Source organism: Citrus clementina, unplaced genomic scaffold (assembly GCF_000493195.1).
Source record: "Citrus clementina cultivar Clemenules unplaced genomic scaffold, Citrus_clementina_v1.0 scaffold_1, whole genome shotgun sequence".
NCBI lineage: Eukaryota > Viridiplantae > Streptophyta > Magnoliopsida > Sapindales > Rutaceae > Citrus > Citrus x clementina.
The window spans coordinates 25,388,337-25,405,357 of record NW_006263303.1 but is presented as its reverse complement, the minus strand read 5'-3'; the positions used below and the strand labels follow the sequence as shown (position 1 = coordinate 25,405,357).

Sequence of the window (17,021 nt, the reverse complement as noted above, 5' to 3'; positions counted from 1 at the left end):
TTCTCGGGGGAAACTAGGCGCGTCGAGTCAAGCAGTTTCAGCCCTCAGGCGCGGGTAACCCATTCACAAGTCATGAATGCGACACGTGTAAACTTATTTTTTTAATGTTTGCCCTGTTACAGAATTATAGAGAAAGAAAATTCTATATTTTTTATTTGGACAATTTCATTATTTTGTATTAAATTTTCAACGTTTATCATAAATACAATTAAAAAATTATACAGTAAAGTTATCTAATATATTACATAATTAACTAATATAAATTATTTTAAATAATTTACTTATATTTACAATAAATTTCTATTCAGAAATATTTTTATTAGCATCTAAAATAATTTTTTTTTGTCTGAATCATGAGGTGGTCTTGAGTGGGCCCTAACTGTGGGAGGCATCTTTAAGCCCATACCACAACCCAATCTAATCCATGTTCACATCGGGTCGGCCCGTAAGGGGTAAAATGCTGGCCAAAGTAGTGACTCCATACGAGAGCGGGACTTGAACCCCTGACCTCTCTTAAGAAGTGAAAGTGTCGAACCACTCACACCAATCAACTTTGGTTATCTAAAATAAATTATAATATAATATAAATAAAATCAATATATTATAATTTTAAAATTTTATTTTAAAACCCAAAAAAAAAAAAAGAAATGGAGCCATCGCTGACTGCCGTCGTAGCTATCGTTGACCATTTCATTTCAGCTCGTGAACAACATCAAAATGATCATAAATTGACGATCTCTATGGTGGAACAACTTATTTGGCCAAAAAAATTAGTAGTTGTCTAGATCTATGGAAGTTAAAAGGTTTTCAAACTTTTTAAATTGGACCTGAACAAAACACATCATTTTTTTCATCTCAATGATGCCGTAATGATGTTGTTTGTTGGTTAGCGAGTCCAATGGTATCGATAATAACATTCCACGCACCACCGACAGCGCTGACCACGGTGGTTTGGCAATGGTCCAACGGAAATCTAATGAATTTGTAAAAAAATTATTTTTTTTCAAATTAATTAAATAAATAAAGTTCTGTCGCGTGCCATGGAGCCAGATCCACAGCTGTCGAGGTCGAGATCCAAATCCATCACCTATAGGGGGCCCCTTCCTTTTCCATATCCAGTTTGAGTTCAAGCAGTAAGAGGAACAACTGTGACTCCGAGCAGGGTCTCTTAAGTCACAAAAAGTAAGAAGGCTGAAACAAAATGACCAAAGAAAGCCTGGTATGTGCCAAGCCCAAGGGCTTATAGAAAAAGAAGAGCCCTCGAACCGAACTAATCAAGAAGGCCCTTCAAAAGGCTTTCTAGGGATTTGCTTGTCATATTTGTTTCAGTTTCGCTAGCTTTTCTTTCCAGCTCGTGAGCATTTAACCTTTCCAACAGCGTAAGCTAATCCAATTGATGTTAGAGACCTAGCTCAAGTGCCTGCTGCCTATTTCTTTTGTACTTTAATTCAATTTAGATATTAGATAGCGATTACGCCAATTCTTTCATTAAAGAAAGATTGGTCAGGAGATAAGCAAGAGGAAGGAGGAACCATTCTAGGACTTTGTACTATCACACTAAAGGTTTATTAACCATTTAGTTACATATGCTAATAAAAGATTGAATGGATAATTTTAGAAGTGTTGGTTTCCAATAGAAGAGAAATTTAAATTCTTCACTCTTTGTTATGAAATCTAACTTCTACATTACAAATTTATGATGAATATTAAATTATACTGAAAATTAAATTATTATAAATTATGGCCAACCAAACTAGGGGTGGACAAAAAAACCGTAATGTTAAAAAAACCGAACCGAACCGACGGTTTTTTCTAATTCGGTTCGGTTTTTATTTTTTTTAAAAACCAAATATACCGTTTGTAAAAAAAACCGAAATGTCGGTTCGGTATTCGGTTCACTTAGCTGAACCGAAAAACCGAACCGAAGAACCAAATTATTTTTTTATTTTATTCAAATCAAACATGTGTTAATAATTTTATTCAAATCAAACATGATTTTATTCAAATCAAACATGTGTTATTTCTCTTTATAACATTATGATTATGTTTATATAGATGGAGTATTGGAGTTTGGTTATGTATTTTGAAATTTTAATATTTCATATTTTGGGAGTATCTTATTAATAATTAGTAAGATATTAGTGATAAAATGTGTTTTGAATACTTTGTATTTATTGTTAATATTTGTAATAAAATTAGGATAAATTAATTGTTGAAAAAAATTATTACATTTATGAGGCCCAATAGGCTAAAAATTTAAAAATTCAAAATAGGCCCAATAGGCCCAGAACTGAAAAAACCGAACTGAACTGAACCGATCCGAAAAGAACCGTTTGAGTTCGGTTCTTATTGAGTTTGGTTCTTATTCGGTTCTTTTTATAAAATAACCGATTTAAATCGGTTCTACTTAATTTCGAACCGAACCGAACCGAACCGAACCGTGCCCACCCCTAAACCAAACAACAAAAAAGGAAAAAACAATTAAAAGTTACTTTCCTATCTTGCTATCTCCATCCTCTCCTTCCAACCAAACACCACCAAAGTATAAAAGGATATTATCATTTTACCACATAATATTTTTTGCCATTTTACTTCATTACCAAGTTTTTCACCAATTACTTTATCCCTCTTAATGTTTCCATTGTTGTCATTTTGCCATTAAACAATTAACGCTAATTAAATTTTTAACATAAATTATAACAAAAGTCTATTTTACCCCTAAACTGTGTAAGCGTAATTTAACACTCTAAACTTTAAAAAAATATAAAATTAATTATATAAAAAGAAATAATACTTTTATCAATTGATTATTTTATAAAATAATTAATTGATAAAACTATAAATATTATACATTGTAAAATTCCTAAAGGTGGTGTTTGGTAGGGAGGAGAGGATGGAGAAAAGAAAAGTAATTTCCTTGCTCATTTCCGTTGTTTGTTTAGATAAAATATATAAGAATTTAATTTTCACTATAATTTAATATCCATCATAATGTAGAATTTAACTTTCATACAAGGAGTGAAGAATGCAAATTTCTCTTTTGTTCAAAACCAAATCTTCCAAAATTACCTCTTCAACTGTTTAACACTTTAACTTGTTTAATGTCAACAAATGATTATTATTTATAGTTTTATTTTATCAATTTAATCTCATAAAAATTTTTGTGTTAATTAAATTTAAGTAATGATTAAAAAATTGAACAAAATAAATATATATATTTGTTTTAATATGAAAATATAGAAACATAAATTGACAGTCAACAGACCACCGCCATCACCGCTGCCACTGGCGCTTGCAGTGTCACTGTCGGTACTATTGAACTCGCCCAACTAACAAGATCATTGCATTGTCATTGAGGTCAAAAAAATCGATTCATGCTGTTCAAATCTAGTAAAAAAAATTTTAGAAACTTTTTAACTTCCACAAATTCGAAAAAATATCAAAATTTTTGGCTAAATGAATTCATCAATTATAGAGAGCATCAATTTCTGATGATTTTTAAATCATTCATAAGCTTATATGTGATGGTGTGGCGGACTACGGCGGCTAGCGGCTAAATACAGTGGCTTTGTTTGCTTTTTTTGGTTCTTTATATGAAAATTTAAAATTATAATATGTTGATTAAGAAATTATTTATATTATATTAGAATTTATTTAGAAACAAATTATATTAGTTATAATTACTTAAATTAATAATAAAATAAATATGTTTATACAAAATTTCAAATAAATTTTAATTATAAAAATAAATATGTTATCTAAAATATTTTTTATTAGTTATTTATGTAAATATATTAAATAAAATTACTATTTAATTTTTTGAATTATATTCATGATAAATATTGAAAGTTTAACACTTAAGTCTAAAATTGTCTAAATTAAAAACTAGAGATTTCCTTTTTTTGTATAATTATGTGACAAACCAAACATTATAAAAACATTTCACTTTCCTCTCTTATGCTTTTCTCACTTTTCCTCCACTTTCCTCTCCTCGTATTTTCTCACATCTCTTCAAATCACACATCACCAAACTATTGAATGTACTAAAATTCCTAAAATATTTCTATGATATAAAAAATTTGTTAATAGAGTTAACGATTTGGTAGTAAAATAATAAAAACTGAAGTATTAAGTAGGAGAAATTAATTGTCAAAAAATTTTAGTCCTAAAGTGATATGTCAAAAAATATGAGATAGTAAAATGATAATATCCCAAGTATATAATTGAAGCCGACCATGAGAAATCTTTTCACTGGGAGAATCAAATCGTCTTGTCTTTCGGGCAGCCAATAAGAGTCCATTCAAATCAATACTTACTTGAGGTGGTATGTAATCAGGGACAGATGCAGTACATGACCAATGGGGGCTTGAGCCCCCACTAGCCAAAAAAAAATATTAAAAAATAAAAGAGAAAAATATTTTAATTTTCTAATTAATTCCTATTAAATTTATTAAAATAGTCACTATAAAATATAAACTCCCATAAAATTTAAACTTTGACTTTTAAGAAATATAAAAATTTATATTTTAATTAAAAATAATGATAGCCCACCACCCAAAATATTTTCTATTATAAAATATATGGTTAATTCTTTCAGTTTATATAATAATAGTAGAACGAACATTTTCAGTGATAAAACTCATGAAGAATCATCTTTGGAATCGGATGGGATAAGTGATAGTTTGGTTATTTATATAGAAAATAATAAATTTAATAATATTGATAATGAATCTATTGCATAACATTTTTAAAATATAAAAATGCGTAGAGACTAATTATAAATGTATTAGTAAATATTCTATATATTCAAACTTTTAGTTTTTTATATTTTATTATTATCTAATTTAGCCTCCGATAAATTATTTTTCTAGATCCACCACAGTATGTAATAGTAGAATAATTGCTTCCCATACGTTTGAGTTAAGGGGCGTATAAATGTATTTTTCTTATATTAGTATTAATATTTTTATCTTGGGAAATTATCACCCAATAACTAATTACCCTTAGCGAATGTAGTGACAGATGCTTACAAATACCTTTTAGTTCGTAAACCTCAAATTTATAGACGTACTTGAAACCGTCATTTGAAATTAAAAACATGTTTATATTAGAATTGTTTTGTGCAATAATACCAGTATACAAATTCTTTCAAAATTTGCACAAGAGTTAATATCTACAGTACTTTTACTAATTTTTTTCTTGAAAAATTAATTTATTGTTAACTACAAGGGCGCTACATCACATAGAGAATCAAAAACATTATCTTGCCAAATGCAATCAATGACATCAATCACCGGGGTTTCTTTAAAGATGTGGCCACCTGTGATTGCCTTAACCAACCAGCCGAACAACGCAATAACCCCCACGTCCAAACGCCCAAGATTGGGGATGGCAACCCGTTGACACTTGGGACACTGGTCTTGTAGAGTTGCGCACTCCAGATTACTATCCTTTGAGACTTTTTAGCAACGTTCCCTACACCGTGAATATCATGGTTATGTTTCATTCCAAAGACCCGAATCCTTAGAAGGATCGCATAAATCAATTTTTAGCCACACTTTTTAGGATTATTTTTGTTCAAGTTTAACTTTTTATTACCATTTTGTGCAGATAGTAGACTAGAAGCGGTTACTTCAAATAAGAGAGGGGGGAAAAAAAAACAAACTGCCAACGGTTAAGACAAAATAGATAAAGAGTAATAAGTAAATGTAAATGGTAAAAATTTTGGATGAAGAGATTTTTGGAGCAAAATAAAGGTGCTAATAATAAATGATATGTGTGGATTGATATCATGAAGGCACAAAAATCTGCATATTTGCAAAACTGTTGTCAGAATTTATTCAAAAAGACGACGACGACAGTTTAGGGATTAGTTGGGTTACAGTGAGAAATTTAGGTGATTTTTTTCTTTTTGGTGTAAATTTAGCAGTGGTATATACTATATACATATATATATGTACATGTATATGTAGGGTGTGTTTAATTTAAATATCTCAACTCATCTCAAAGCCTGGGAAGTGGGGTTTGGCTTGGGCACTTAGTATTAATAATGGGGGCTCTTATAATCTAAATTTTTAAGTTTACTAGGCCAGGCCGAGCTTGCAAAATTGATGCCTGTGCCCAATCCCTATAACAGAGCCTGGCTGGCCTAGGCATTTTTATCGTCCTCATTTCCATCCAATCCAGCACGCTCTTCACCTCAAGTCTCAACCATTAATAAATATATAAGTGTCTATATATATAAAAATGTCTCAACTATTAAGGTGGCATTAAATTTAAGTGCATGGTTAATTCATTAATTCACCAATCATCGAAGAAATTCAAGAAGGTGGCAGTATTATTTAATTCAATATCGTACAAAGTCACCTCCACTCAATAAATATCATATGACATAAAACCTTTTTTTTCCCCCATGAAACAAGAATAAATACTGCCACAATTTTTGTCAATTAAGCTTTAGGAATACTAATATTGCTGTTGGCTATTAGCGGGTATATGTAAATGAGTCAGTAATCCTGAATTATTTTGAAATTTATTATCCACTAACCAATTTTTTTTTTTTTTTTTTGTATAAAGAGACTGCATATTTCATCCATAAATGAGTCCCACCGTTTTATTGTTAATTCTGCTGGTCGTTCCTTAAATAATTTACAAAATAAATTTATAAAAAAAATAATAATTTTGACTAGTTCTATTGCAGTACTACCTCTAGTGACATGTATGTAATGTGGTCAAAATACCATCACTATAATACAATAGCATTCTATAATACAGTGGTATTATATAAGCCTATGTGTTCATTTTATTGGCACCTAAAGTGCTGTGTCAGTTCATTACTAGTCAGATAAAAATAAAAAATAAGAATCAATATGATTAACGAAATAGACCATGAAATTATTTGGCCAATAATGTATTGTCATCAATTGATATAGGAATAATTTGTATCTTTATCATTATTATAAATATAATTGAAAGAGGACATACAAAATAAAGCACTGTTCTCTCTTGGGCTTCCAAATTTTGCCTTATTAACTCAAGGCCCACAAATTAAGTGCACTCGGTAGCTGGAATTTGGATTCACGTTGATAAAGAGCTACGCCGAGTTTTATATTTTATTAAATGTACGTATGAACATATTGTACCACGTATACACTTTTGTATAAAAATATGATTAAAATTTAATTATTTTTAAATTTTATTAAGCACCCACCCATCCGAATCTTGTATTTTAACTCGGAGCAAAGCCGAATCAACATGAATATTCAATTCTTGCTAGCTGGCTGATACTGGTCTCGTTAATTAATGTGAATAATAAAAGTGGTTGATTGCTAAAGGTGTCGTTATCAATAACCAATTATTTGCTTCGGACCTGTCTATGGTACAGATTCTGTAACAAACATCTCCCGTCATCCCACCATCCGCTTTTTCTATTGTTTAGTTTCTCACTCCACATCCAACCACATCCAACGGCTGATGCTGCAGTCTGTACCTTACAGATTCTGTAAGCTAGTCGAGTCCTATTTGCTTCTTCATAATTAGAGTCACATCACCGTTAAGTGCTCCTGCACATGTGTGTGGTGATTAATATTGACACATACACAGGTTGAATTTTCAAACGATATACTGGCTTCAGATCGACAGGAGAATTCAATACGAACTTGGTTTCTATTGATTTTTGTGGTAACATATTTTGTATGGGCAATAAAGTTTCGAATTTAATTACTTATTTTCTCAAAACAAGTCACGAGATTTTTTTTTCCTAATTTGATTTTCATTTTTATTTTGGGCAAGATCAATTAAGTTTCTCCCTAAAAAAAAGAAAGAGAGAGAGAGCGCGCACAACCAATTTTTTAATTAGTTTTTACAATTAAATATTATAAAGAATACAAATTTAATGATATATATATATATATATATATATATATATATATATTGATTCTATTAAATCATACAAATTAACAATATATCCACATAAAAAAAAAATAGAAGCTCGTCCACTTAAAAAGATTTTCTCATTGATTATATATGTATGGAAAGAGCTTTGCACCAAACAAAATTGTACTATAGTCATTCTAAAATTGTCGAATTACACCAACAAATCAACGTCATCAAACTAGATAACAGCAGACATAACTTTTTTTTTTTTTAAAAACATTCTGGTATATGTTTAGTTTATCAAAATTGCAAAGATTATGATTTGTTTTAATAATCTACGCATATTACAATTTAAAGTTTACTTAGCCTATCGAGGCAAGTAACAAAATCAGCCCCTACTAATATTTTGGAAAATACTCTGCATAAGATTCGAACTTAATGATTCCCTCAGGGACTTTGTGTTCGGGGGACAAGCCCACCTAGGGCCAAAGGCGTAAGGAGGTCGAGATCAATGTATAGTCATGTTCTGTTCCATGGTCCCTGGAAACTAGAGCAGAGAAAATTTCAGTGAGTTAAAATAATTCTATACGAATGAACAATCACGTTACACGTCTATGTAGAAGTCAGTGGCCTTCATAGACTGGGAACGCATATGCGTCTGTGTGTGCGTGTGTATATATATATAATGATAATAATAATATCAACCCCGGACACAGAACTCTTAATCGGAGAGGAAAAGTTGTTAAGAGTCAAATGGCGGGTAAGCGCAAGACTCCTTGCTGCTCTAAAGGGGAGGGACTCAACAGAGGAGCTTGGAAAGCCGTTGAAGACAAAATCCTCACAGATTACATCAAGGCTTATGGTGAAGGAAAATGGAGGCACATTCCCAAAGCTGCAGGTCGTGATGATCAGACATTTATGAAAAGAACATTTTTTAATTTATTTATATGCACTTTTCGTTTTGATTCTTTTTTTTTTTTTTTTTTTTTACCCTTCTTACTCAAGTATTAGCCAGGGACAAGAAAAAGAGCAAGAATAGTGCATCGATTTGTATGTGACTTTTTAAGTATAAAACTGTATGCAGGTCTTAAGAGATGCGGGAAGAGTTGTAGGCTGCGGTGGATGAATTATCTAAGACCTGACATCAAGAGAGGCAACTTTTCTAAAGATGAAGAAGATCTCATCGTTAGACTTCACAAGCTCTTAGGCAACAGGTACTGTTAATTAAATTTTTTTAATTTGCTTTCGTATACATTCTGAACCCTCAGAAAAAAAAAACTACACCAATAAGGAGATAAGCCTGGTCCTAGTAAACGAAGTGCTTAATTGTTTGGCAAAATTAATCATTTTGGTCATGTTTCGGTACGTATTGAGCATGATCATGCTGTGGTTTTGAAATATTATAAATTTACTATAATAATTAATTAGTAAGCGAAGCAGAAGAAGATTAGTTGACTTGAGGATTCTATTAACTAATGTGCGTGATTAATATATTGTTAAGCAGATGGGCTCTTATAGCTGGGAGACTTCCAGGACGAACAGATAATGATATCAAGAATTACTGGAACACCAAGTTATCCAAGAGAGTAGACGCAAATCATCATCATCATCAAAACCGTTCCAAAGTTGAGAAGAAACCAAAGACCAGATCGAGCTCAGGTGTTGTGCCGCGCCCCCAATACAAAAAAACTGAGAAACATGACGCTGCTGGCGGTGTTGCTGATGACGATGATGATCGGGAGGCTCCAATTTTATTTGACTATGTGCCTGTACAATCTCAGTGCAGTTATGGGTGTAAAGAAGAAAAATCCTCCGGCTCTGATCATGAGTACACGGTGGATTTTGATGTTGGGGGAAAAAGCCTCTTGGATCTTCTTGATGCTAATCTCAACAATCTTGACGATTTCGGCCATGACATTTACAATAACATGGACAATCATATTATTCAAGCCAGCCTGCAATCAAATTTGGGATTTTGGTGACCTTTTCTTGAATCATCATATGACGAATGGATGATTTAATTGTTGCTGCTTTCATTCAAGTATTTTGCTCCGTCTATTTAATTCTGTTAACTGACAGTTGAGCTGTCACAAATGACAGATCTGTTAGATTGTTCGGTAAATATCTGTAGCTTTGCTTTGAACTCACCATTTATTTTACCGAGAATTGTTTGTTGAAAAATCTATGTTACTGATTATTTTATCAATAAAATGAGGATAGTACTCTTCATGTTAAGTAAAGTTTCCTAATTGTTGTTATACATGTACTGTTTTAATTAATAATAATAACAATGATAATAAATCAAAGTTGGTTGGTATGAGTCGTTCGATACTCTCACTCCTTAAGAGAGGTCAGGGGTTCAAGATCCGTTATCGTATGAAGTCACTACTTTGGCCAGCGCTTTACCCTTTACGGGCCGACCCGGTGCGACCAGGGATTAATATGGATTGTGGTACGTATTTAAAGATACTTCCCACAGTTAGAGCTCACTCAGGACTACCTCGTGATTCAAATAAAAAATAATAATAACAATGACAATAATAAAAATATTAAAAATATTTTAATTATAAATGATCCATTATTTGTCGTTTTAATTGTAGAAAAGTGAAACTAAAAAAATTATATTTTTTATTGGTATGTTTACTTTATTTAAAAGTTGAAATAAATTATTTTATGTTCTCAAAATATCTTTAATGAATTATTATTATGGTAGAAATAAGAATAGCTGACTTATGGTGCATTTGAGATTGAGGTTGGATAGACCTATAGCACTAAAGTGTTTGATAAATACTAACTACTGTAATTTAAAATCTATATTAATATGAATTTTTACTTATATGATAAAAAATTTATTGTATCTTTAATAATTTTGTTAAAATTATTATTTTAAATTTAAATTTATTATATATTATTAATTTTTATTTCATAATTATAAATTTTTTTCTACAATAACTATAATTTAAAAATTATAACACCTTAATTCTAAACACAACCTTAGATAATCTTGCCATCTCGCTTTTACTTTTCTTGTTTGGATCAAAATTTTGATACACGTATGCTTCATAATGTAAATACACGTATGCTTCGGATTTTCCAACTCATAATTGTTTGAAATCAATCAATCAGTGGTTCTCAAAAGGCCCTGTCATGATGTAATTGACCTTTTTATTATTTCGTGATTGAGATATGACTACGTGTCGTACATACAACGGTTAGCGGAGAGCATGTACTGCTGCGCAGGAGTTGAAATTTGACTTGAATGCAATATGTCTTTTTTAAAGCACCGAATGATAGAAACAAGACTCGCCAATCGCCACCACTATTGCAATGTTTGCCAACAAGTTCCGCCATTTAAGATCACAATTCACAAACTCGCATTTGCAATTTTTCTTGCTTTTTTTAGAAAACTGTGCAGATTTTTTCTAATCTTGTTTAATGAAAAAAAAATCTGATTTAATTGTATTTTCAGTTTCTTTATTTAAGACAAAGTACTGTCTATACTTTAAATACTCAATAGAACTCTAACATCGCCAATTACATAAAATTTAAGTTATTTAAGAATTTCAAAAGTAAAATAACATCATCTTTTGGAGAAAAAAAATTTGAAAAAACAACCTATAACTCACCTTCTTACTTCATCTTTGAGTTTGAATCTCTAGGTACGAGAGTTTATTTTGTTTGCTTGATTTATATGAGGCAAGTCCCGACAAACATTGAATCTAAATGGACTTCAAGTTCTAATAGCCATATTAGGTTGTATTTATCATTATTTGTATTGTACTCTTCGAAATTTTTTTTTTTTTTTAAATAATGACCTATAAAATCTTCATATTTGCGATGTAATCTTCCAATGATTTCACTGATTGGGAGAATCGAAAAAACAGAAATTCCTGATTTCAACTGTGACTCGTTGTCTCTTCATAGTCAATGGGCCAAATATGTGAAGCCCAAACATTCAATTTTGTACGGCTTGTTTGACCATTTAAACCGCCCCCAATTATTAATATTTGTAAATGAAATTATTACAATAAGGACACAGGAAATGTTGGGGAAAAAAAAAAGGCACAAGTAATTGTTTTGTAAACTTCTCTTTTCTATATTCTTGCAATCTTTATTACCGTAAAAACTAAAAGGTTCTTAATTTTCACTCTTCAATGAAATGAATTCTTTCATGTATTTCGTAGAGCCATAGTATTGCAAGTTGTAACAACATTATCTTAGATTCTTGCGACACTAGAATATGGCAGATGTGTGTAGCTCTCTTACAATTCTTGTTTCCATGCTTTTTTTTTAAAAAAAAAAAACTTTAATAGGGAACATTTTTCGTCACTACGAAGTCTTATTTATCTATGGTATATTATCATTTTACTACTTAATATTTGATGACATATCACTTTATTATTAAAGTCTTCTAATAATTGCTTTTCCCACTTAATATTTTGATTTTGATCATTTTACCACCACATCTTTTACACCATTAATAAATTACTGATATCATAGGGGTATTTTGTGTTTTTGAGTATTCTAAGAATTTTACGAGTTATAATATTTAAAATTTTATCAATTAATTATTTTAGTTATATTAAACAATTAATTAATAAAAAGCATTATTTCTTTGTATATAAATAATTTCGTAGTTTATCATTTAGATGATTAAATTACAACTATATAATTTAGGGGTAAAATAATTTTTTATTATAATTTTTGTTAATTTGAATGGTTTGGAGGTAAAATGATAAAGTTATAGTCGGCAGTACAGACGACAAATAATTTCATCAAGGGCCAATAAAGAAACAATCGTACAAGGCAGGTTTATTAAGTTCACAGGTCTAAATTGGGCGCACCATGTGCATAGTTCCCAGAGCTTTGCTTGGCTTGGTCCTATCATTCACGTCTATGGCATCTGTAAATGGAAAATTTTCAGGCTTATATTTCAGCTTCAGGTTGGCCTCACCCCACAAGTACCCCTCATTAATTTAAAGCTCACTGTTTTGACGACTAGCAAGCAAATTTTCAGATTTTTTTTTTCCCCTGAAAGTTGGTACAATCTATAAATATATGCAATATCTGATTTATGGGTATTTAAATTCATACATTTTTAGCACAACTCAAACTCAGTACTAATTAGATGCTAAACCTCTACCCTTTACTCCTACTAATATTTAGAGTTGACTCTCACACAAATTTATTGAAATGGAACTATGATATGGAGACTTAAAACTGATGCGTCTAGGTTATAAATTCTATGATATGTATTTGAACGTAATTCAGTTGGAAGATAAGTTTAATTGTTGGAAGATAGTTAATTAAACTTATAAGATTCATCCAATGAATGGACAGACAAAATACCTTTCCGCAAAGCACACTCAATGTTGAAACATTTTGAATTGAAATTAAACTCGTACTTAAACAAAACAAAAAGAATTACCTCCTATAAGAAAAAAAGTGTAACTGCCAGTGGTGATTTTTTACCTCCCTCATCATCAATTCTCAGTCTCCTATTTCTTCAGCATCATCATCTCTATCTTCATCTTCATCATCATTGTGATCATATTCATGATTCTCGTTCTCATTTCCATGGTCACTTGCAGCAGCAAAGGCTTCTAAAAGCTCTGAATACCCTTGATTTTGAACCCCCATGTCAGGATCTGAAGGTATGTTGATGGGATTATTCCTAGAGTAAAGTTGATCCAATTGATCAAAATAAGGGCAAGTTTTGGACTGCGGAGAGCGCTTTTTGCCACTCTCTTTAGTTTTCCTGAAGTATTTGTTAATGTTCTCCCACTTCTCTTTGCATCTTTTGGCACTTCTTTGATACCCCATAGAAGCCATTAAAGCGCTCACCTCTTCCCAAAGAGGCCCTTTCAGCCCTGGTTCCAAAAACCTCGACTCTAACCCACCTCTAACTTGAATCAACGCCTCAACTTCAGTTTTTGGCCACCTCCTGCTAATCATATCACTCTTCCATTCTTTGGTGGGTCCTTTAGTGATTACCTGATCGGGTTGCACTAATAACAAAGCAGTCTTTCTCGGAGGAAGATTGATACTTTGTCCTGTAATTTTCTCTAAATGCGAAATAATCAAAGCCTCTCTACTTAAAGCAGCTGCCTGCTCGTGTGCTCTGGCAATGGCTTCTCTGTTATACTTAGCAGCGTCCTCTCGCCGCCATGCTTCTTCTCTTTCTGATTTCTCTCGATCCATTCTTTGAACAACTTCAACAAACTTCCTGTGAAGACCCTCTTGATGATCAATCACCTGCTTGACTAATCCTTCAAAGAATCCAAACATTGAACTCAATTTCTCCTTCATTTTCCTCTTTCTGTTCTTCTTTTCATGAGCTAATTTCTCTTCTCCTATGGAATTTTCTGACCCGTGATCAAGATCGTTAACTCCAATGATTGCAGAACCCGAACCGGTTATTTGATTATCGGTTTCAACGTTAATCTTTGCATTTGCAAGGCCATAAATTGCTTCAAGCTCTCCACCAAAGTGTTGGTATTTGGACCCCATTACGTGATGCTTCTTGATATTCTCTGGCTGATCTTTATCTACAACGCCCGGCTTCCTATTCAGATTAATCTATAACATTAAGAACAACTCGAAAGCAGAAAAAATTTAAGAGAATAATAAAACTATATATGTGTAAGTGTAAACATATGGTTGCTGATGATTAATAATAGTAAATGTAAGATTACCAAAAGGGTTCTTGTAATTTGATAGCAGAAGAATCTTCTTGGGAATGCCAAGAATGGGGCGGCATTACTAGGGACTGATGATTGTGATGTTGCTGCTGCTCATTTCCATGAAGGAGAGTAGTGATTTCATGTTTGCTGCCATCGTTGCCACTATTTTCGTTGAGTCCCAACTTGAAATTCACATCAAAAAAAGGATGCAATGAAGTGGGACAAGGGTCTTGCACTTCAAGCCCTAGTTGCGAATGCAATCTTTCACCTTGTTGTTGTTGTTGTTGCGGCTGATGAATTAATGTCTGAAACGGGCGGAGCAACCGATGGGTGAAAGGCGAAGGCGGCGGTGGCGGTGGTTGAAACATTTGTTGTTGTTGTTGCGGGTGTTTTTCCTGTTGTAAGTGTTGTCGTGGATGACGATGGTAAAGATGGTTGTTTTCAGGTGGATTGGAAATGGTGAAAATAGAAGGGCAACATCCATCAACATCATCATCAGCATCACCAATTAAGTTTTGATGATGTTGATGAATCTCTGAAGCACCATAACCAGACTGCATATCTATGATGCAGAGACTTTATAGTATATCAATAATATGTTATTTATGAAAAAAGGTTTGGTTTTGCTTTCAAGCAGTAGAAATGAGACCCACAAGAAGCAGGAGGCAGGAGCTAGCGCTGGCTTTTGAGAACAAGTTGGAAACTGAAAATTAATTGATTGAATAATAGATTCGAAAAACCTTGCTTGTTTTGTGAAAAAAACTAAAGAGAGATAAAGCTAATACCTAAATGGAAGGACAGCTACGATATGTCACCTTGTGTAGTTAAGGTTTTTTGTTTCTTTTATTAGCTAACTCTGGAAAAAAGAAAAAAAAAACAACGTAAGATTAATTTGGGATGAAACGTGAGAGACAGGATTCATTTAAATCGGGCATTATTTGATTCAAAAATCTAGTCGCATATCTAATGCTAAATCTTTAGCATCTCTAATATCTATTCAAAAATCTATTATGTTATTTGAAAAGAAAAAAAATATATCATTTTTAATAGCTATTTTAACTTGATAAGATAATCATCTATTTGATTAATTATGAAGAATTTTTTTTTTCTAAAAGAAGACCGAAACTCATAAATATAAATATAAAAAAAAAACAGAATGATTCCTTTTTATTTTTTTAAAGCTCGAATTCGAATCCAGTTGGTGAGCTAAACTTGAAAATATACTAGGTCAAGCACCGGGGCAACCTGTTATCATGTTTTAATATAAGTAAAAATAAATTATTATATTCAAGACAAATTGAAGCTCAGGCTTCTGGGTTGTTTTTCTCTAAACAATTTATATACATGCAATGAAAGCTCACCAAGAGATCAAATTGGTTATCAAATACAACTAGTGAAGTGACCAAATTCTTGAACAACAATTATAAAGCTACTAGTTAAGCTTTAGTTTTCTTTGACATGATATTGGCAAAACCAGGAATGCAATAATCAATTCAATGTCGGAACCCGAAAGGATCAGAAATGGGTAGACCTTGATCACCTGATTTAAGTTAAAAGGAAAAAAGAAAAGAATTTTTTATTTATTTTTTAATCTCTAAACAATAAATTAAAGGGAAATAAATTATGAAAAAATATATTCTCTTAATTTGATCTCTTCTGAACTTTTTAAAATCTTCTATCATATATCTTTTTAGTAATAATATATAAATAAGATTTAATTTTTTTTATTTTTTTATTTAATACTATTAATCAGTAATTGAGTTTCAGCGAGAATTTTCGTCCATAAATGATGCGAGTATTTTATAAAATGCAGACGATCATATTGAAAATAATAAATGGAGACATGGAGGTGGGGATAAGAGGCTTTGATTTGGAACAGGAAAAAGGGCAGGACACGTGTAGAAGACATTTTATATGGTCTGAGGACTGAGGAGATGGCTTTGGCCTGGCTTGACAGACATGAAAGCCATACTTTTGGAAGTATATAATTGATGTGCACGTGAATTTAGTACAGTAACTTGTCCTCATGTCCCCAACATTTATATTCTGTCTCCGTTTAATATCTCGATGTGCATCTGACGGTTCATATTTAATGAGGATATTCAATAATTTGTTATTGGCGGTTTTCATTTTGGGGCAAATCAGAATGCTTCCACTCTACTTCGGACGGAAATCGTCTGATGAGCAGATTTTGGGACAATCTTCTTTCTTTTTACTTTTGTTGCAGCCAGTCAGCCAGTGATGATTCAGGGCCATAAGGCAGGTCGGAGGGCGACCGAAACGGCTATTCCTATTGTCGTTTTTACCGGTAACTTGCAAAATGTTTTTCTCATAAAATGTAGGCAACAAGAACAAGAAGGCTCTCCAATTTGGAGCTCATCGGACAACTCCAAATTCGCATTTTAAGTGATTTTCTCCATGATTTATTTATTTATTTATTTTTTAAGGAGGCTCCAATCTCCT

General features: G+C 31.9%; 2 protein-coding genes across 3 annotated transcripts; one reads left to right on the top strand and one right to left on the bottom strand.

Moving 5' to 3' along the window:
* The first annotated feature begins 8,589 nt into the window (after window positions 1-8,589).
* LOC18055311 (transcription factor WER) lies at window positions 8,590-10,058 on the top strand. Of its 2 annotated transcripts, none has more exons than XM_006452945.2 (3): window positions 8,590-8,773; window positions 8,960-9,089; window positions 9,380-10,058. In XM_006452945.2, the coding sequence occupies exons 1-3, from the start codon at window positions 8,629-8,631 to the stop codon at window positions 9,855-9,857; spliced, it is 753 nt and encodes a 250-aa protein (XP_006453008.1). In that variant the 5' UTR covers window positions 8,590-8,628; the 3' UTR covers window positions 9,858-10,058. The 2 variants fall into 2 exon arrangements, with proteins under 2 accessions (XP_006453008.1, XP_024033874.1); XM_024178106.1 differs by having other exon boundaries at window positions 8,595-8,773; window positions 9,377-10,058.
* Window positions 10,059-13,174: 3,116 nt separating this feature from the next.
* LOC18055310 (trihelix transcription factor GT-2) lies at window positions 13,175-15,228 on the bottom strand. The gene is made up of 2 exons (XM_006452944.2): window positions 14,571-15,228; window positions 13,175-14,440 (listed from the first exon to the last, which is right to left on the bottom strand). Exons 1-2 carry the CDS (start codon window positions 15,116-15,118, stop codon window positions 13,366-13,368), a joined length of 1,623 nt encoding a protein of 540 aa, XP_006453007.2. The 5' UTR covers window positions 15,119-15,228; the 3' UTR covers window positions 13,175-13,365.
* Between the last annotated feature and the right edge of the window lie 1,793 nt (window positions 15,229-17,021).